Raw genomic sequence first — 21,903 nt, 5'->3', positions numbered from 1 at the left:
AGATAAAACAACAGTTGCTTCTGAGTGGTGGATGACACGATCCTTACAAATTACTACATAACTCATAGGTTAAGTCCTTTGGGAACCTTTTAGATGACAGGCACTGCAAGGTAATGTAAACTGTGAATTGAACAACATGGTATTAATTTTTATTTCACTGCAAAATGTTTAGACAGCACGCAACTAACAGACTTCCTGCAGTACTGGCATGGATGTGATACACTTGGCAGAAGTGGACACTTTGATGAGAAACTGCTCAACGGGACACAGTATTTGACAATAAAACCTTTACACATATTTTCTATAACAGCTGTTTAGGATATCCTCTGAATCAGGAAGAGCACCTTTACTGCAGGTCTCCTGAGCAGTTAAGTAATTACTGCATTGTTGGCTGTGGAGGTTTCTAATACTTAAGAACTATATGGTGTTGTTACAATATTAATACAGATAGGTACATGAAATAAAAATGTCCTGGACTCTGGAAAAACCAAGAGAGGCAATTTGTGATTACTTCCTTTGGAAAGAGCAGAAATTATACGGAATTTCTGTAATCTTTTAAAACGGGATAGATATATACCAGTTCGTATTGGCATTTTAGAAAAGGGAATGACTGTTATTCATCCACCAATATATGTTCTAGAAATTGCTGGCTGTCTTTGTGTATGGAAACTTACATGCACACTTGTATTGTCAGAGGATTCCTCATAATTTTCAGTTTTCTAATGAAATAAAGTTATAAACTGGGAAAACCTGACAGACACCTGTCCAAATCCTGCATATAGCCAACTCTCACCTCGTTTCTGCAGGATTTCTTGCAGATCCGGCTTGGCAGCTGTATCTATCAGGGTATCTTCATCATTGTCTTGATCTGCATCGTTTTCTGTTGTGGAAGATCCTACAGAGAGGATTTGGAGTTTGGTCCCAAAGTCTTGGACTTCTGGCTTCAGGAAGGCAGCTGGGCCATCAATGCCTGCAGGCAAAAGTGAAACAGAATGGAGAAATCTCACTGCTTTTGTAACTGACTGACTGTATTAAGCATCACAAAAAGGCATCTCATTTCACCTCTCCCTGCTCAAACACCCTTTTAGAACACTGATGCATCTGAGTGCCCAGACATTTTCCAAAAGAGGGAGGGAGGAAATGACTGTCTTCCCAAAGAAGCACTGTACTGGATTATGAATCAAGAGATCTAGATTCTAAATCTGGCTCTAACAGACTTCCCGTGTTACCTAGGGAAAGTCACTTTAACCTCTCCAAACCTCAGTTTCCCCATCCCTAAATGGGAATGATACTTCCATTTTCACAAGGTGTTGTGAGTTTAAATTTATTGATGTTTGTAAAGCACATTGAAACTCCTAGACTTTTTTTTTATAGGCAACCATTTTAAGCCTTTACTGTCCACAGTAGTCATGTATAAGAGGGGTAGCTGTGTTAGTCTGGATCTGTAAAAAGCGACGAGGAGTCCTGTGGCATCTTATAGACTAACAGACGTACTGAAGCATAAGCTTTTGTGGTTGAATACTGACTCCGTCAGACACATGTAATGGAAATTTCCAGAGGCAGGTGTAAATATGCAGGCAAGATTCAGTCTAGAGATAATGAGGTAAGTTCAATCAGGGAGAATAAGGCCCTCTTCTAGCAGTTGAGGTGTGAACACCAAGGGAGGAAAAACTGCTTTTGTAGTTGGCTAGCCATTCACAATCTTTGTTTAATCCTGAGCTGATGATGTCAAATTTGCAAATTAACTGAAGTTCAACAGTTTCTCTTTGAAGTCTGGTCCTGAAGTTTTTTGCTGCAGGATGGCTACCTTTAAATCTGCTATTGTGCGTCCAGGGAGATTGAAGTGTTCTCCTACAGGTTTTTGTATATTGCCATTCCTAAATATCTGACTTGTGTCCATTTACCCTTTTATGTAGGGACTGCAGTCATGTTCTTTGTTAATCACCTTGATGTTAGTCTATGAATACTCCACTACGTAAGTCACAGTAAACTAGAGGTTGTTCACAGCTGTAAGCAAGATGCCAAACTATATGTAGCCACCACCTGGGTTTCTGGTGGAACCAACGTACCCAAGGTTAACCATATAAAGCAGCTCTGATACTGCAGTTCTTGTCACAGACACTTTCACAGAGGGTGCAGTATGTGCCAGGGATATGGAAGAGTGAAGGTTGTTTAGGGTACCTTAACTCTGCATTTCCAAACTATCTAGAATTTGTTTTAAGTGTAGTCTTTGCTTTGGATTTCTTGGCTTTCTGCTGTTTTTGTATTTTAAAACTGCAACGGTTTACTCAGGTGTTACCTTTGGGTTACTGACACATTTACAACCTTCACTCCATCTTAAAAAATTCTTGGTCTGAAAATAAATAAGGGGAAGCTATTCAATTTTCATCCCTCTTTCCTCTGACTTCTGTAGTATCTAGTTTTGTGATTCAGAGGCATTTTATTCTCTCCTGTCTCATTTCAGAAGCGCTCTCTCCAACCAGAAAGTTTCTCTCAATCTGCTTTCTCCCAGCTAATTCTAAGCAGGCTATCAGTCCAGCAAGTGCTACAGCGGAAGTCTCCTCTCACTCCTCTCCCAATCTGCAGCCACTGCTCCACAGAACAGGAGACACATTTAAAGAGATGGGCTGCCAGGAGACACAATATATTTCTAGGAGCAACCACTAAGATTAATAAATTCATTTTTATCCTTTTGAGTTCATGGTATCCCTTTAATGTGTATCACAAAACCCCAAAGCATACCCTGCTACCTCCCTGATAGGTTGCAAGAATCCTGGCTCTCATGGTACTTTTCCTGACACTTTCACAGGATTGTGAGGCTTTCACGGTCACCCCCTATGCCCCATCATGTGTAGGGCTCCCTGGGCTGTGAGCTTATCACTGCCTCCTGCTACGTCACTGTCCCCAATGGTTCTTGCCACTATTCCACTGTCACGCTGTGAGACCACTGAGCTCTTGCCCCAGCTCCTTGCTTTCCCACAGTGCCTATGGCTTTCCTTTCTATCAACACTTTGCTGCTATGTTGCTGTCCCCTCCCTGCCACGTGCAGGGCTCACTGATCCCAAAATTCACCTCCTTGCCATGTGGCAAGACCTAAATCTAATGGATCCTGTTTGCATGTCACAGGGACAAGACTCTGAAAAACATCTCTCACCCAACATTTGAATTTGAAATTTGAGATTAGGGTGAATTAACAGGATAGTGGAGAGGAATTCCAGGACTGAGATGAAAGAGAATGCAAAAATCCCTGCCACCAGCAGAGGGCAGTTTAATTCCTCAGAGTGTCAGTAGGAATTGGGCGGTGGCTGAAACCCAATATGTATAAGTAACACCCGTGGAGACAGGGGAACCGAAGAAAGCTAAATTTAATATTCATCAACCACTGTACTGCCTTCCCCTCCCCAAGCAGCCTGTCACGGCAATTTTTGAGAACTGTCTTGAAGAATAGTGCGTGTTGCTGCTATTCATTTATTCTCTGTCCTCCTTTTCTCTTACTGCTTCAGAAAAATCCAATGAATTTCTCCTGCTCCAGATTTACAGCTCCCTACACTTCTGGGAACACTACTAAAGTATTCAGGAGGTGAGGAAATGAAACAGTTCCACACACAATTCCATTCAGCCAGATGGCTTTGGTCCAACTCTAAGAGATCATTCAGAAGTGGATAGATTTTCCCAGTCTAATTAGCTATCTGACACTGGAGTCCAGTTCAGGTTGAGAGTTTCTTTTACAGCACAGTGTTGCTTAGCAGCAGATGAGTGAAAAGGAACAAATGAATGCTGTAGTGCTGCTCTTCTTTTGTACCCAACAAAATCAACCCCTTTAGTTTCTCGCCCACCCATTCCCCTGGGGAATGTAAATGTGACCACCCCTAAGGTAAAAACAAACTAGCATTAGTAAGAATGTCTGTTGATCAGGATGACTACATACCATGCAGGACAACATCGCTGTGAAAAGGGGTGTGGCTCTCAACTAAGGGAGTCTGCTCCTCACACCCTTTGGGCTTTGATCTACGCAGCTTTGCTTCTGGATTTGGCTGTACCATCAAGGGCTCAAGACGTTTCTTCCTCTGCTTCTTCTCCAGAAGAGCTCTCTAAGAGAAACAAAGGATATGAAGTAAGGATGAATAGCCACACACACTAGAGAGTAGGAGGCAATGCACGGTCCCTCCCTGGCCATTGGCAACAAAGTATTTTATATTGGAACCACTTGGTTAACAATTCAAATATTTTATAGTGAAATCTTAACACAAGGTTGCTCTATCAAGACTTTTAACCATATTTGAGGACTTGACCCAGGAGCAAGCTGGAACAAAGTGTTTCTAAGAAATGTACAGTTTTGACTGAAAAAAAATGCTGATAAGCAAACAACCCAAATGAAACGAAGGGACAGAGATTTGGACAAAAATTGACTCTCTATGGGAAAGGGAATTATTAAAGAAATTCATCTTATGACAAAATGCCAGCTTCCTACATATCCCCTGACCTGCTTACTTAATACCCTATTAAAGGATCTACATTTTAAACAGAATGACAAATTAATTTTTTTTATTGTTAGCAGCTAAATTTTGCATTGCACATTACCAGAAAAATGTAACTGCTCCTCCTATGAATCAGAGGTATAGCAAAATATGGACTGTCCTTGAAATGGGAAAGCTTTCACAGCAAGTATGTACACAAGAAGTGCCAAAAAGAGAATGGGCGTTTAGAAATGTGGTCATCCTTTTTAATGTACTCAGATGAGGAGGACTCTCCAGTCAGCAAGCCAGAATCTTTAGCCAGGTTCTTTGAATATTAACCTGATGCTACATAGGAATAGGCAATATACTATGTAGTATGTTAATATGTTGTTGTAGTAACTTCGCCTTGGTGAAAAGCAAAAAAACAAAAAACACACATCACAAAATGCCAAAGTTAATCTTGAGACCATATCTCTCTCCCTGCTCCCTTGTGCCTCTGCATTACAGTGTGATACAGTCTTCAATTACGCTGTGTAACAGGTTGAGCAGTCACCACCACAGCACCTCCTGCTGGTTGCCTTGGGAATTAGCTCCTCAGACTCAGAGTGCCCCCTGCTGGCTGATGTCTCTCCTGCCTCAGGTCCTGTGTCCTTCCCAGACCCTGGTGCCCTTTACTTTGGGGTTCTGCCCACAGCAGTATCCCCACACTCTGGGTCTCCCCTCCCAGGGGAACCCCCAACCCTCTATAACTACCTTGCCTCACTGGCTACTCCCAGTCTTTATCTAGCACCTAATCTCTGGGGCAAACTGCAGTCTGTAATGGCAACGGAGTTGGACCAGCTGCCTTTCTTGGACCAGCTGTCTCCCTGCAGCCCCAGTTCCTCCATTGGCCTTCAGCAAGGCCTCAGCCTGGGGACTCGCCAGGCCAGAACTCCCAGCTCTGCCTGCCCTTCTCCAGCACTGTTCTGCTTCAGGTACCCTCTGCTCCCAGGCAACAAGGTCCTTCTCACTCCAAGGCTGGAATGAGACTGACCCAGCTCCTCCCTTAACCCTTATATCAGGGCTGGGTGTGGTCACAGCTGGGCTGCTCCTAACCCCTTTTCTAACTGGGTCCAAGCCACAGCCCGCTCCAAGGGCTGCTTTTAACCCCTACTCCCCTGGCAGCTGCCCCACATTATTTCTCAAATCCTTACTCTTCCAACTGACATTACTATTGCACTCAGAGATGATATTGTGATTCAGCAAAAGGAGTCAGGACTTGCACAGGAAATGGACTCTCTGATAGGAGTTGGCATCCCCAGAGGAGAACTCACAACTGGCAGCTCTCAGACACTGGAGGTTCTACATAGTACAAGAAGGAGTAGGAGCTACAGGGGGAGTCAAGGGTGTTTCAAGTATTCGTGTTGAGCTAACTGAATGGCAGAGAACTTGATATACCAAGTGAACTCATTCCTTGTGATACAAAGCTGGATGACAAAATTAGCCAGAGTCAAATGAACTATGAATCCTAATCTTAGTGTCAACATATATAAGCCTGTCACTTGTGATGTCATAAAAAGCGATAAAGAAAACAAGTTCTAACTTCAATAATTAAGGTAAGATGCTTCTGGTCACATGCGGGTAATTGTGAAGAGAACTATGTTTGGCATGGAGAGTTACAAGGTCTGTGAAGGAAAGTGGAGAATCAGATTTTAGTACACTGTAGTTCGTCACTAAACCAAATGGGATGTTCTATACGTGTACAAGTCACTTGCACTAAAGACAGATCATCCCTGTCTGCTCATTAGTAACCTTAAGAGCAACCTGAAGGCTGTGCTCACTAATGATAGCCCCCACTTCTCTCTCCAAATACTCCTTAAAGTAAGTAGACACCTGGATGCAGGTGTCCTTCTATCATCATTCCCCTCCAAACCTATCAAACTACCCTCTCTTTTTTTGTCTCTGGTGATGGCTCTTTCCTTGCATGTATCCTCACTTGCAAAGCTCAGTTCTTGGCCCTCTGCTCTTTTTTCTCTCTTATGGCAAGTTTCCTCAGAAGGTCTGGCGTGTGCACACTTTCTTTAATTGCATGATCACATATGAAGGCTAGATTGCATGTGCTGGTTTATTATCCTAGCACTGTTCATGAGCACTACCCCACATGAGCTGGTTCATTGTTGTAGTTGATATTCCTGAGGGCTGAGCTACAGGGGTTGCTGCTGTTCTAATATTATTTGAGAGTCATGTTCTCTAGGCTCGTTTGTTACTGGGTTATTTTGGGACCTGTGCTGTCCAAGTTAGTTTGTTATTGTAACGTTATATACAAAGGATAGCCTGAACATTAAAAATATGTTTTATAAGTATTAAAATATTGGCATGGAAGAGGAAACTACATAAGAATTAGAGAAACTTTGCAAATACGTATTGAAGGTCAAATTTACGCTACTGATTGGTAGTCAGACCCTTTACCGGAAATTCAGGTTGGCTGGTTCTGCAGTTTTACAAAATATATAACCAGGCTCAGATCACAGAACATATCAGTATATGGTTACAGGACTCAAAAAACCAAAACATATTCCATATTCATCCAAGAGCAGGAGGGAAGGAAATATGAGGAAATTAAATGTCATTGTGCAAGACAGCAAGAGTCAACAACACATTATCCTCAAAATAAATATGGAACAGAACCTGTCACTGACATTTCCCTTATCTGACAGACAGAAGAGGAGAAGGGAAGCAAGAGAGACATTATACATGCAATAAGAATATACCCAGTTACTATAAGCATCGGAGATTGAATTTGGGGGCCAGTATCTAGTATCAGTAAACTAACTCTCTGAGAGCAACCTGACTGATTCTTCTACTAGGCCAGGTTTTTTTAAAGCATTTTAGTGTTTGCTGCCCTAATAGTTTATTTCCATCTTAGGCCTATCTATACTTAAAACTTAGGTCAACATAGGAACAGTGCTCAGGGGTGTGAAAAATCCAACCCCCTCAGTGTAGACATAGTTAGGTTGACAGAAGAAAGCTTCCATTGACCCAGCTACCATCACTTCTGGAGGTGGAGTTTCTGCAGTGATAGGAAAACCCCTTTCATCGCTGCAGAGTGTGGCTATACTATGGTGCTACAGTGGCATAGCTATGGCACCGTAGCCATGCTGCTGTAGTGCCAGTAATGTAGACATAGCCTTAATACAGTACAATTCTGTTTTATCAAAGGGTTTATGGGACACACCAAAACTTTGAGAAAACAAGGGGTCTCTATACGTGGGCAGTATTTCATCATGCACACCTTCATTTAACAGAAACTTTTGGTTAACCAGAAGGTAGAATAAAATGGAACAGTACGGTCATTTGTTTTAAAAGAGTTTCTTTCTATTTCTATTTTTGATTAAGGCGTGGGAAATGTGCTGCCACACTGTTATTTAAGTAGGCTTAGCAGAATTCTTTTTGTTTAATAATTTTGAAAGATAGTATCAATATTTATTTTAAAACATTGTTTTAGATTTTTTATCTACTTAAATTTTCATAGTTGTGAAATTATGGGGGAGGAGAGGTCAGACAATAATTATTTAATGACAGTATATGTTAAGATTTCAAACATTAAAACTACCTAAATGGTGCCTCTCTCCAGCTGCACTAAATGCTAGTGTAACACCACAATAAAATAGATGGAAATATTTTTCGTCACTTTTGAGTGTGTATGGTAAAATCAATATTTACCAACATTTACCAATAAAAATCTAATCCCCCAAGCATACATTTAAGGCTGTTAGAGTGCAGTTCACTTTGTTTGAACGAGATGGCATAACAACTCTATAATCAACATTGCTAAGTGTTCTTTTAAAAATTCGCTTACACTGATGTGATGGCCAAATAATAGAATTGGATTTTGTTTACTTTTGGCTAATATCCAACTCTTTCTTCCATCCCTGTATTATAATGGAGATTAATGTACTTTAGGGAAAAGACACAGGAGCAGTATGCTCCATTTGTCCCCAATAAGATAATGAAAGGAGACTGGTTATCATGATGCATTTGACACTTTGGGAACGTTATACATTAAAAACTTTCCATGACATTTTACTCTCAGGCTACACAGGATTCCTGAAAATTCAGAACACTGTGAACACAGGAAACAAAATAATAATATTGAGTCTATCAAATTTCCAGCAAGCTGCCCAGGGAGTTAGGACCATCAGATCTAGCATAACACAGCAGACAATGGGCCATCCTGTTTGGTTTTCTGGGCCATGGGGGAAGACACAAAACCCCTAATAAAGCACTTGAGTGTGCAATACTACACCGTTTATTTATTAATAATCATCATCATTTTTATCGCAACCACAAATGTGCTAGGCACATCACAGAAAGCATATAAAAGGCAGATCACTGCTGTGGAAAAAGTTGCTCCCTGAGCATCATCTGGTTAACTGTTTAGGTCCTGAGTCATGTGGCTTAATAGATCTTTAATTTCTATAATAGCTGAGATAAACATTGCAAGATGAAAAAAGCCTGTTTAGTGTGTGATGCACAATATATGACCAGCATGTGGCCTGTTACAGTGCCCCTTGCAACCTGCTGCTTACCTCTCTCTTTCTGCAGAATTTAAGCTTCTATTTATTAAAAAAAATAGACCAAAATATTCAGAAGTGTTTAAAGGTAAAAATTTAAATCTACATGTACATACCTAAATAAGAGGTCTAATTACCAGCACTGCTGTGCACCTGCAGCTCTAACAGACTGACGTTTCAAAATTTCTTGCAAGTCTCTAGTCACTATAGTTTTGCAGAGAACCTTCTGAATGCAAACAAATACAGTTCTTTTTAAATGTGTCTGCAAACAGTCTAAAATAGAACCTCAGAGCGGCGTGAAATACTCCCATTCATCTACTTAGGTTAACCCCGTTGCCTAACAACATCAAATAACATGTAGCATTGTACTCTCTTTTATTTTAGAAGAAAGATCCAAAGTACTCTATCCAGTGTTGTTGGTTAACCAGACATCATTTGTAGAACCTAGATAGGGAAAAGACCTAAACCCTTGCACTCACTTCTTTAGGCCTTGTCTACATTGGCAAGTTTCTGTGCAATAAAACAGCTTTCTGTACTGTAACTCCCAAGGTGTACACACTGCCAAACCATTTAGTGCGCAGAAACTGTGCAGTTGCAGAACTATAAAAAAAAAAAAATCACCCCGATGAGAGGTGTACAGCTTTCTGCACCGGGGCACAGCGCCGTGGTGCCAGTGTAGACACTCTGGTCGATTACAGTGCTGCAATTTGTTGTACTCAAAGTACTATACAGGATCTTTTCAGGGGGATTAAAGCCAAAACACCACATTTATTAGTAATACAGGTATCAATTAATACTCTATGATATGCATATGAGATATATATCACAGTTATGCATTCACACACACACACAGACACAAACACACTTTGTCTTGCTGTTGTTACCAACTAGTTGCTCCCCTTAACTGCACTGGCCAGGTGAGTTAGATGGAGGAGGGGTGGAGCCGGGCTTCTGCCGATCCGGATCGATGCTCCGATGGTGACAAGACGAGACCCGGGGTCCTTCTGCAAGACACCTTGTATTTATAGCAGCTTCCCTCTTATGCAAATCTAGACCAGATTCAAAATCTGGGTCTGTGTCCATTGGTCTGTGTTCATTGGTCTTTGTGCTGCTTTTCTTTGGGTGTTGTCCCAATGCCGCTCAAAGAGGGTGTTTTCTAAAGAAGGTGCTTGCTTCTAATCCCTGAGGCGTCAATATGTTTGCTCTTTTTTATTGGGCCCACTTGACAAGTTGTATTGTCCTTTGCTTTGGCTCCCATTCCCTCTTCAACTGTTGTAGCTGTCTGGAGGTGGGTGTCTTCCAAGCCTCACTCATTCATACCTTATTCAGTCAATAGGGCAATTGATTACAGAGTGGGGGGGAAGATCTTATTCTACTTCTAGCAAAAAGGCACATTTTTTTTACTTTAACTATACTATCCTTAGGGGCTATAACATTTGATACAAAGTTTTTTACCAATTTTCTATATAGGGATCTAATACAAAGTTGTATGAAAATAAAGAAGCACAATGCCAAGTCATATGATATACAAGATAACATCATGCCAGATGCAATGTCATAAAGAAAGATACTTAATACAAAATAACACAATGCAACGTTATAAAGATTTATAGAAATAGTTAATACGGAGATTTCTCTACAAATTGGCCTCCGGGAGGTGTCCCACAATGCCTGTTCTTGCCTCTCTGGTCATCAGATTGAACTCTACTGCCCTGCCCTCAGGTGATCAACCATGAGCCCCACCCCTTAAATTCCTTGGGAATTTTGAAAGTCCCCTTCCTGTTTGCTGGGTGATGCGTGCAGTGATCTCAGCACATCTTTCCAGGTGACCATGCCTGCTCCACACACTAGGCGATCCTCCGCTTGGAGCAATGCCGAGCTGCTGGTCCTCATCAGCATTTGGGGTGAGAAGGCTGTCCAGTCCCAGCTGCGCTCCAGCCATAGGAATTACGATACCTACGGACAGATTTTAGGATGCATGACAGAAAGGGGTCATGACTGGGACACGCTGCAATGCAGGGTTGTAGCGATGTGACGATTCACCGGTGCAGCGCGTCCTGCTGGTCATCCTGGGAATTAGCTCCACTAGCTTGGAGCACCCTCTGCAGGCTGGTGTCTCCCTCCCGGACACTGGTGCCCCTCTACATCAGGGTTCTGCCCCCAGCAGTAACCCACAATCTGGGTCTCCCCACCCGGGGGAACCCCCAACCCTCTATCCCCACCTCGCCTCAGTGGTTACTGCCAGTCACCATCTAGCCCCCACTCACTGGGGTGGACGGCAGTCTATAAACCACTCATCATCAGTAAGGGGAATTAGGACCTGCTGCCTCTGCCTATCTCTGGGCTGCCCCTCTGCAGCCCCAGTACCTTTTATAGGTCCTTAACAGGGCCTGAAGCCCGGGGTTTTATTAGGCTGGAGCTCCCCAGCTCCTTCTGCCCTTCCCCAGCACTGCCCCACCCTAGGTACCCTGCTCAGCTCCCCAGGCAGCCAGGTCCTTCTCTCTCAAGAGGCAAGAGAGAGAGTGTCCTCTTGAGCTCCTGGCTCACAGCCCTTTTATAGGGCCATCTGTGGCCTGATTTGGGCTTGGCCTCATCTGTGGCTGCTTACCTAATCAGCCTTTCCCCAGCCACAGCCCTCTCCAGGGCTGCTTTTAACCCCTCCGGGCAGGAGCAGAGTGACCACCCCACTACAACGGTCAAAGTGAAGGAGCTGCGGAACACCTACCACAAGGCACAGGAGGCAAACCACCGCTCTAGTGCTGCGCCCACGAGCTGCCGGTTCTACAAAGAGCTGAATGCAATACTCAGTGGCGACCCCACCTCCACTGCGAAGGTCCCTGTGGATACTTCGGAGGCTCACATGCCAGTCGAGAATGGACTGAGCCAGGAGGAGGAAATCTTGGATGAGATTGTGAAGGGGAAGGAGAACACAGAGGCACAGGATGACTCAGAGGTCAGAGATGCATGCAGCCAGGAGCCCTTCTCTACCCGGGAGGAGTCTAGCCAGTCACAGCAGTCAGAGCTTAGCAAAGCTCAAATAGGAGATGAGACCCCTGGTAAGTGGCTTTAATTTTGAGAATCGCTGAAGCGAGGGGAGGAGGGATGCAGAAAGCACGCTTGTGTCTGTATGATGTGCATACCACCACATGCCTAGTCTGAGTGGCAGAACAGAGTGTGATTGACTCCCTCACTTCACGGGAATCTGCCTCAGATCTGCACGAAACTCTCATGGAGATACTGGGCAATTCTGCTTTGTTTCTTGCCCCATTAAGGGTAACTTTCCCATGCCACTCTGCTGTCACTGGGGGTAAAGGGTGGGTGGGAGAAGATGACAATTGCTGCACACAGGCAAGTCGCATAAGGGCCAGGGTGGAAGCTGCAGTCTTGGAGAAGACCCTCGCTTGATTCCCTGCTCACCCACAGCAGCAAGATATCTTCCATAATGAACACAGCCTGTGGAAAATGTAGGGACAGTAATGATTATAAGGCCCCCTACAGTGCTGGCTCTCCCCAAAAGGCATGTGCAAAGTGTACAATACGGTCTTGGAACACTGATTTCCCCTGCCTCTGTGGTTACTCACCATTTTGGGGGTCTTGTGGCTCATGCGTGCTTGCCTGGGGTCAGCCAGTTAGTGACAGGTATGGGAATAGTGGCTGTGTGTTAAATCACTGAATCAGTGATCTGTGTGTTGCAAACAATACTGCTTCTGTAAAATGTTGCATTTTGGCTTCACAGAGATGACCTTGGGAGCCCAGCCTCCCTCTTTGTTATCACTGGCTGAATGGCTGCACAGAATTAAAAAGCGGCCACGAAAAACTAAAAGAGGACTTTCTGTGTGATGTCATGGTGCACTCCGCGTCCGAAAAAACAAGAATTGAAGGAGTGGCAGGACAGTGAGAAGAGGGACTGAAAAGAGAACGTGGCATGCCAGAACGAAGTGCTTAAACGTTATAGAGCACCAAGCAGACACGCTCCAGGCGCTACTTCAAACTGTGCAGTTCTGCACCCGCCCTCCCCTGCAGCTGCTTTCGCTAAACTCTTTGCCATGCGCACCCCAGACACCTCCAACACACTCTTATCAACGTCCTGGCTCCAGTCTGTACCCGCAGCATTCTACTCCTGCCCCGTCACAGTCCAGCCTGCGGACTCCCAGTACCCACTGCACTCAATCCCCTTCCCTCTGCAGTTTAGCCCTGCTGAAGTACAGTACCCACTGCACTGTACTCCAAAGGACAAGGTTGCATAGGATATCTGGACATACACATATATTTAACCATTCTGGGGCCCTACCTCCTCCTAGGGCTCTCCCTTCCTCCATCCCCCTCAGTGCTGATGTGTTTTTTTTGTTTGTTTCTCTCCTCTGTTTTGGTTTGAAAGCAACCTTTATTCCATTAATTGAAAGCAAACAGAGCCCTGCAAAGCAACAGGCAATTTTCTTAAAACTTCCCATCTGCACCAATCACAATCACCTCCTAGCATTACAAGCACTGTACTCCTGAGCATAGCAACAAATATTAGAGGCTTTCAGCTTCAAATTGCTGCCTCAAAGCATCCCTGATCCTTATGGCCCCATGCTGCACCCCTCTAATAACCTTGGTCTCTGGCTGTTCAAATTCAGCCTCCAGGCACTGAGCCTCAGCAGTCCAGCCCTGAGTGAAGCTTTCATCCTTCCCTTCACAAATATTATGGAGCATACAGAATGTACATATAAGCACAGGAATATTGTCATAGGCCAGGTCCAGCCTCCCATAGAGGCAGCGCCAGCGGATCTTTAAATGGCCTAAAGCACACTCAACAGTCATTCTGCACTTGCTCAGCATGTTGTTGAACCGCTCCTTGCTGCTGTCAAGGTGCTCCGTGTATGGCTTCATAATCCATGGCATTCAGGGGTAGGCAGGGTCTCCCAGGATCACAATGGGCATTTTGACTTCCCCTACGGTGATCTTTTGTTCCAGGAAGAAAGTTGCTGCTTGCAGCTTCCTGAACAGGCCAGTGTTCAGAAAGATGCGTGCATCATGCACCTTTCCGGACCACCCTGCGTTTATGTCCATGAAACACCCATGGTGATCCACAAGCGCCTGGAGAACCATAGAGAAATAACCCTTCCAATGAATGTATTTAGTGGCTAGGTGGTCTGGTGCCAGAATTGGAATGTGTGTCCCATCTATCACTCCTCTACAGTTTGGGAAGCCCATTTGTGCAAAGCTATCCACGTTGCCCATAGTCACGGTCTTTTGGAGCAGGATGCATTAATGGCCCTGCACATTTCCATCAACCCGAGTCCAACAGTCAACTTTCCCACTCCAAACTAGTTAGCAACTAATTGGTAGCTGTCTGGAGTAACCAGCTTCCACAATACATTTGCCATGCGCTTCTCCAATGGTAGGGCAGCTTTCATTCTTGTGCCCTTGCACTGTAGGACTGGGGTGAGATCGTCATACAGTCCCATGAATGTGGCTTTCCTCGTCCGAAAGTTCTGCAGCCACTGCTCATCATCCCAGAGGTGGATGACGATGTGATCCCACCACTCAGTGTTTGTTTCCTGAGCCCAAAAGCAGCGTTCCACAGTGGTCAGTACCTCCATGAATGCCACAAGCAATCTCGTGTCATAAGTACTATGAGTGACAAGATCAATGTCGAACTCCTCTTCCCTTTGTAGCTTAAGAAATAACTCCGCTGACACTTGTCATGTGTTAGTGAGAGCGAGCAGCATATTGGTCTACAGTGCAGGATCCATTCCTGCAGACCAAAGAGGCAGAGTGTGCAGTACACAAACTGTTGAAAGATGGCGCCAAATGTGGACGGAAGCACAGGGACTGCAGGGATGTAAAGCAATGCATCACGGGGCATTGGGACAGGACCCAGGATGCTCCGCGACCCCCTCCACCTTCCCATAACTCTTAGCAGCAGAAGAGGAAGAGATGCTCTGCGGGATAGCTGCTCAGAGTGCACCACTCTGAATACCGATGCAAGTGCCGCAAGTGTGAACACGCTGTTGCGCAGGCAGATGACATGTGAACACACAACAGTGGTTTCCCTTCAGTGCTCTCCCAGCAGCGATGTAACTGCTGGTAATGTAACTCAGCCAGTCTGGACATACTCTTAGATAATGCCATGCATACCTACAAAGAAACAACATATCTGACACTAGAGAAAAAGGTAGAACAAACTTCAATGGCTGGAAGCTGAAGTGAGAGAAATTCAGACTAGAAATAAGGCACAAATTTCTAAGTGAGGGTAGTTAACCACTGGAACAGCTCACCAAAGAATGTGGTAGATTCTTAATCACTTGGGAGTCTTTAAATAAAGACTGGATATCTTTTTATAATATATGCTTCTAGTTCAAGCATGAGTTATTGAATTCTATACAAGAATTACTGGGTGATCTCTATGCCTTGTGTTAGGAAGTGAGATTAGATTATCATAATGGATTTCAGGCCTCAAAAATCTATGAACACAGTGGCGGATTAACCACTGGACCTGTGGAGCCCATGCCAGGGGGGTCTCGTCAGGTCAATTGGGGGGCCCTGAAAAAAGTCCACCACCAGATGGCGGAAGCCCAGAGCTCCGGAAAGAGTTTCTTGTGGGGCAGGAGAAACTCCAACGCCACAACCCATAGCAGTGCCGGGTGAAGTGGGGAAAGCCCCCACATTCTAACCCCGCTCCCCAGCAGAAGCGCCATGTGGGTGGGGGAAGTCCCCCAAACCCACCCCTGCTTCCTGGCAAAAGCACCAGGCAAAGCCCCAGCACCTGGACCCAGCTGCGGCCTGGGACTGGAGGCACTCTCACTCTCTGCTGTGGCCTCAGGGTTGGGGGAGCTCTCACTCCTTGCTGCAGCCCCAGGGTCATGACGGGGGGGGACAGAGCTTCTCTGGTCTTGGGGGGGCAGAAAGGAGTAAATAGGTGCAGGAGCAGAACGGGGTGGGACTGTGGGTGGAACAAGGGTGGGGCCACGGGGGGAAGGGGCGGAATAGATTGGGGCCATGGGCGGGGCTGCAGATGGAAGGGGTGAGGAGCAGCCCCACCACATGCTCTGGCTGAGGGCCCCACCATACCTTAATCTGCCTCTATATTAACTTATACTCATTTATATTTCACAGGGCAGAATAGTAGGGATGAATATGTTTAAATGCTCTACAGGGTATGGTGGTCTGGGCATTCAGCAAGTTGTGTATCAATCAGCTGTCTGGAAAGAGATACAATTTCTGCTCTTCTGCCAAATCAAATGCTAAGCCAAAAATGGGTTGTACTTAGAAAAAGAAAGATAGAAAGTTGCTGGAAGTCTGTCTTGACAGAGGGGTTAAGCAGCTCTTTCTACTGTTTAGAGAGTATTTTTCTTTCTGCTTTGATGTTTAAACTGGATAATTCCCTACAGAGATTAATTCTCCTCCTCTCTTTTGATCCACTCAGTCTTGTGATAACTGAATACTAATGAAATGAATAAAACAACACTTGCAGGAGGCACAAAATATCAAGGAAATCAAAACAAAAACTGTGGCAAGCTTGACCCTTAAACTAATGATAACCAGAAAATTCTTGAAGGCAAATGCTGGAGATTAGTTCTAAATCAGTCTCTGTCCATCATTCCAAGCATTTATATCAGACTCATCACATTGTCTTTGTTTTACTTCACACATGGCCTCACATGCCATAGGAGATGCTCTGTACCTTTTGCAGTTGTTTACATCAGTGCAAAGTGGGTGTAAAATGATGGTGTTTTATATCCACTTTGCACTGGGGTAAAGACTATATAAAGCACAGCAGTGAATCAGGTGCATCCAAGAGGCACAACTAGGGGAAGAAAGAAGTGCAAACATTTGTCTCTCCTTCACTGTCAGAATAAAGAAGTGGCAAACTCAGACTCATAATGTAAAATGTGGTTGTACGTTCTGGGAGACTGATGTTTTGCCCATTCTCCTAGAGTGACACTTGTCAGCCTCTGCACTGCCTGTTCACTTACCTGGTTCTCTAGTTTCAGCTGTCGCAATTTCACACTTTCATCTTCAACAATACTGTGAAAAGGAAAGAGAAAAAAACCCTATTATTGCTAGTAAAAATCATTTACATAGCACTGTAAGTGTATGGGGTGCTCTACAGAGTAAGATATGGTTCCAGAACAAACACGTTTATAAACTGCCAGCCCATAATATACTTTTTACCATTCTGTGAGACCCAACAGCCCTTTGATATATTTTAAAACTCACATTTATAGTGCAGTTTACACAAGACTGAGCTATGTATGAACCACATTCCCGAAGCAACTTTCAATACTGAACAATTGTAATTGGCTGAGTCATGAGCCAACTTGCTGCTCCAGTGCTTACCAGTTCAAAGCAATTCACTGTGCTCCTGGTTCTCCCCCAAATATCTACATCTCAGAGTTCTGCACTCCCTGGCTCCTCAATCCAGCTCTTTCCTCTTTGTGGATTGCCCAGGATCACTAGTCATGATATGTAAAAGACTGTATTGACCCAGTTTTGATATGAATTTGACCTGATGTATAAAAATTGCTGATTTCAGTACTGAAAAGTTCTACAGTTAGGTGATGCTGTGGTTGGCATTAGGAATTTGCTACCCACTGAGATTTTAATAGGTAATAACAGTGTAGCCAAGTCTAAGCATGTTAATACACCTCTACCCCAATATAACGCGGTCCTCAGGAGCCAAAAAATCTCACCATGTTATAGGTGAGGCCGCGTTATACCAGGCTAGGGAGAGGAACCGCTCTCCACCTGAGCTCACCTCCGCTCTGCCTCCACCTCTTCCCTGAGCGTCCTGCCACCACTCTGCTTCCAGGCTTGCCGCACCAATCAGCTGTTTGTCCCGGCAAGCCTGGAAAGGGGGGGTGAAGTGGAGCAGCAGTGGCGCGCTCAGGGAAAGAGGCGGAGATGAGCGGGGAGCGGTTCCTCTGCACCCCTAGTTACTTGCTGCGGCCCTCCCCAGGTCCCTCTTCACCCCAGCTCACCTCCATTCTGCCTCCGCCTCCTCCCACGAGCGCACTGCAGCTCCGCTTCTCCCCCATCCCAGGCTTGCCGCATTAGATCCGAATGTGTGTTACCACAAGTGGTTCCTCTGCGCCCGCCTGTTATTTGCTGCAGCCCTCCCCCAGGCCAAACAGCTGATTGGCGCAACAAGCCTGGGAGGGAGGCGAAGCAGAGCTGCAGCACGCTCGTGGGAGGAGATGGAGCGGGGGTGAGCTAGGGAAGAGGGGGCCCCGGGGAGGACCACAGCAAGTAATGGGCGGGCGCAGAGGAACCACTTGCAGTAACACAAATTCAGATATAATGCGGTAGATCAGCCCCATCCCCCGGAGCGCTGCTTTACCGCGTTATATCCGAATTCGTGTTATATCGAACCACATTATATCGGGGTAGAGGTGTATTATAAGCAGGTCCCAGGGAAAGTATGGGTCTGATATACCTGCTTTGTCTGTAATCAGTGAGGAAGGCTGTGAAAGGGGAGGGAAATCCTAGCCTTTTTCTGCTGAGAATAGCAGCTTGCCTACAGAGAAGAAATTTGAAAGTTCTTCTATTGTGTCAGAATCTGCTCTGGGCTTAAGTGAAACATACAAAGAATTTCTGGTCATGATCAACGGCTCGGTGTCTAGTTGGCAGCCGGTATCAAGCAGAGTGCCCCAGGGCTCAGTCCTACGGCTGGTTTTGTTCTACATCTTCACTGATGATCTGGATGATGAGATAGATTGCACCCTCAGCAAGTCTGCGGATGACACTAAGTTGGGGAGAGTGGTAGATACGCTGGAGGGTAGGGATAGGGTCCAGAGTGACCTAAACAAATTGGAGGATTGGGCTAAAAGAAATCTGATGAGGCTCAACAAGGACAAGTGCAGAGTCCTGCACTTAGGACGGAAGAATCCAATGTACCGCTACAGGCTGGGGACCGACTGGCTAAGCAATAGTTCTGCAGAAAAAGATCTCGGGATTACAGTGGACGAGAAACTGGATATGAGTCAACCGTGTGCCCTTGCTGCCAAGAAGGCTAATGGCGTATTGGACTGCATTAAAGGAGCATTGCCAGCAGATCGAGGGAAGTGATTATTCCCCACTATTCGGCACTGGTGAGGCCACAACTGGAGTATTGCGTCCAGTTTTTGTCACCTCACTACAGGAAGGATGTGGACAAATTGGAGAGAGTCCAGAGGAGGGTAACGAAAATGATTAGAAGGCTGGAGCACATGATTTACGAGGAGAGGCTGAGGGAACTGGGCTTATTTAGTCTGCAGAAGAGAAGAGTGAGGGAGGATTTGAGAGCAGCCTTCAGCTACCTGAAGCGGGGTTCCAAAGAGGATGGAGCTAGGCTGTTCTTAGTGGTGGCAGATGACAGAACAAGAAGCAATATTCTCAAGTTGCAGTGGGTGAGATCTAGGTTGGATATTAGGAAAAACTATTTCATTAGGAGGGTGGTGAAGCACTGGAATGGGTTACCTAGGTAGGTGGTGGAATCCCCATCCTTAGATGTTTTTAAGGCCCGGCTTGACAAAGCCCTGGCTAGGATGATTTAGTTGGGGTTAGTCCTGCTTTGAGCAGGGGGTTGGACTAGATGACTTTCTGAAGTCTTCCATCCTAATCTTCTATGATTACATACGCGCAGCAAACTGATCCTTCTTTGGAACAAGAAAGGGCGGCAGTTCAGAATGATACCCTGGCTGGGGAAGGAAACGGTAGATTTTTTATGCAAGGTTTCTTGTATCAAGAATCCTCTATAGAAAGAAATAGCATCCTAGCAAATTTGCAAGGAAATAGTTGTGCCCTAGAGATACAGGACAGAAGGACATTTAGGAGTGGAGAAAATCTGTGACAGGCTGAAGTACAATTTTTATGGGCCTCATATGTTTCAGATAGTGAAAAATTACTGCAAAAGTTGAGATTTGTGTCAGAAGTTTACGGATTTAAAGGGCCTTACAAGGCACCACTGCAGTCTTTACCCATCATTAAAGAGGCATTTGCCAGATTGTCTGTAGATATTGTAGATACTGTAGATCTCTCACTAAACCTTACAGGAGTGGAAAGAAATACAATATTTGTGGTGGTGGATTCCACAACCAGGAATCCTGAATCCACAGCCTTGTTTAATACTGAAGCTGAAACTGGCTACAGCTTTATTTACCTTTTTCAGCAGAGTAGTATTTCCCAGAGAAATACGGACAGATCATAGTGCAAACTCCACAGCCATTGTCTTAAAAAAATTATGGCAATTGTGTGGAGTGAAGCATATAAAGGCTGCTCCCTAACACTCAGAGACCAGTGAAGCTGTGTAAAGATTTAATGGAACTTTGAAAGCTATGCTAAGAACGGATGTCTCCAGGTGTGACAACAACTGGGACATTTTGGTCCCATTTCTTCTATATGTGTACAGAAGTGTACCCCAAGAATCTACTGACTTTACTCCCTTTTACCTCCTATATGGGAGGCAGGTGAGGGGACACCTAGATTTAATTTGAGACTCTTGAGAGGGCAATATGGAGGAAGCAGGACTACAATGGGGGAGTATTTTCTAGTTTTAAGGAGAATTTGCAGGTTATGATGGATTTGGTGCAACAGAACCTTAAGAAAAGTCAGGAAACTCAGAAAGCTTGGTATGATCAGCATACTGAGTAAAGGTCATTTGATATTGGTAATCTGGTGTTAACATTAATTCCTGTAAGGAAAACCAAAATGCAGGACTATTGGGAAGGACCTTTTGAGGTGATCGAAAGTGTGAATGAAGTCACATATTGTCATAAACAGATAGTTAAGGGTTCATGTCTTTTTTGCCTGTAAAGGGTTAACAAACAGGAAACCAACCACCTGACCAGGGGACCAATCAGGAGACAGGATACTTTCAAATCTCGGTGGAGGGAAGCCTTTGTTTGTGTTTGTTGGGTTTTGCTTTGTTCTTTCTGGGCTCTGAGAGTAACCACATGTACCTACAGGCTCTCTAATCTTCTATTCCAATTTAGAAAGTACAAAAGGTAGAAAAGCAGTTTAGTCTTTTTGACTGGTTTTGCTTTATGTGCAAATGTGTATTTGGCTGGTAAGGGTCTAATGTGTATTTGGCTAAAAGTATTTTAAATTGTATTTTTACTGGAGGAGGCTTTTTTTTCCAATTTCTATAAGCTGACAGACCCTGTAATATTCCATCTTGAATTTACAGTTATTTTCTTTATTCTTTTTTCTTTTATTAAAAGTTTTGCTTTTAAGACCTGTCTGATTTTTCCCCTTGTTGAGGCTCAAGGAAATTGAGTCTGTACTTAATAGGGAAGGAGAAGGGAGGGGGAGAGAAAGAGGGGGGAGCCCACCTGATTTCTCTGTGGTGTGATTCAAGAAGTTTGAATCACGGTGATCTCCTAGTGTACCCAGGGTGGGAAAGATCTGGGAGGAAGAAAGGAGAAGGGGGAATCCCTTTGTTTAGATTCACGGAGCTTGAATCTGTATATCTCTCCAGGAGCCCAGGGAGGGAACACCTGGAGGGGAGGAGGGGGAAGGGAAATGGTTTATTCCCCTTTGTTGTAAGACTCAAGGAATTTGGGTCTTGGGGGTCCCCAGGGAAGGTTTTGGGGGAGACCAGAGTTTATCAGGCACTCTACCCTAAGTCCTGATTGGTGGCAGCTTATCAGATCTAAGCTGGTAATTAAGCTTAGGGGAATTCATGCTAGTACCCATATTTTGGATGCTAAGGTTCAAAATTGGGAATTATACTATGACACATATAATGTCAGAAAGCCTCCTGTCAGGGGAACAGTGCAAATAGTGCATATCAATAGGTTAAAAACTTACCATGAAAGGGAGATTGCTGTGACTATGATATGTTGGGCTGATGAGGAACCCCTTTAATTGATTTGGTCAAAAGAGCAAAGAGGGAACTCCACTGGAAAGCACTGAGTTTGGGGAGTTTA

General features: G+C 44.6%; 1 protein-coding gene across 3 annotated transcripts in view; it reads right to left on the bottom strand.

The window, feature by feature from the left end:
- Positions 1 to 21,903, bottom strand: part of TULP3 (TUB like protein 3) — a 93,952-nt gene that overhangs the window by 22,435 nt on the left and 49,614 nt on the right. For 2 of the 3 annotated variants that reach the window (XM_030538395.1, XM_030538405.1), the window contains exons 2-4: positions 16,972 to 17,023; positions 3,929 to 4,091; positions 794 to 970 (exon numbers count right to left, since the gene is read on the bottom strand). In XM_030538395.1, coding sequence (XP_030394255.1) covers positions 794 to 970; positions 3,929 to 4,091; positions 16,972 to 17,023 — 392 coding nt within the window. Of the gene's footprint in view, positions 1 to 793; positions 971 to 3,928; positions 4,092 to 5,210; positions 5,303 to 16,971; positions 17,024 to 21,903 lie in introns of those variants that run through there. The other variant, XM_030538413.1, reaches the window with a different exon arrangement.

Source organism: Gopherus evgoodei, chromosome 1 (assembly GCF_007399415.2).
Source record: "Gopherus evgoodei ecotype Sinaloan lineage chromosome 1, rGopEvg1_v1.p, whole genome shotgun sequence".
Classification (NCBI taxonomy): domain Eukaryota; kingdom Metazoa; phylum Chordata; order Testudines; family Testudinidae; genus Gopherus; species Gopherus evgoodei.
This window is presented reverse-complemented; position numbering and strand designations above follow the sequence as displayed.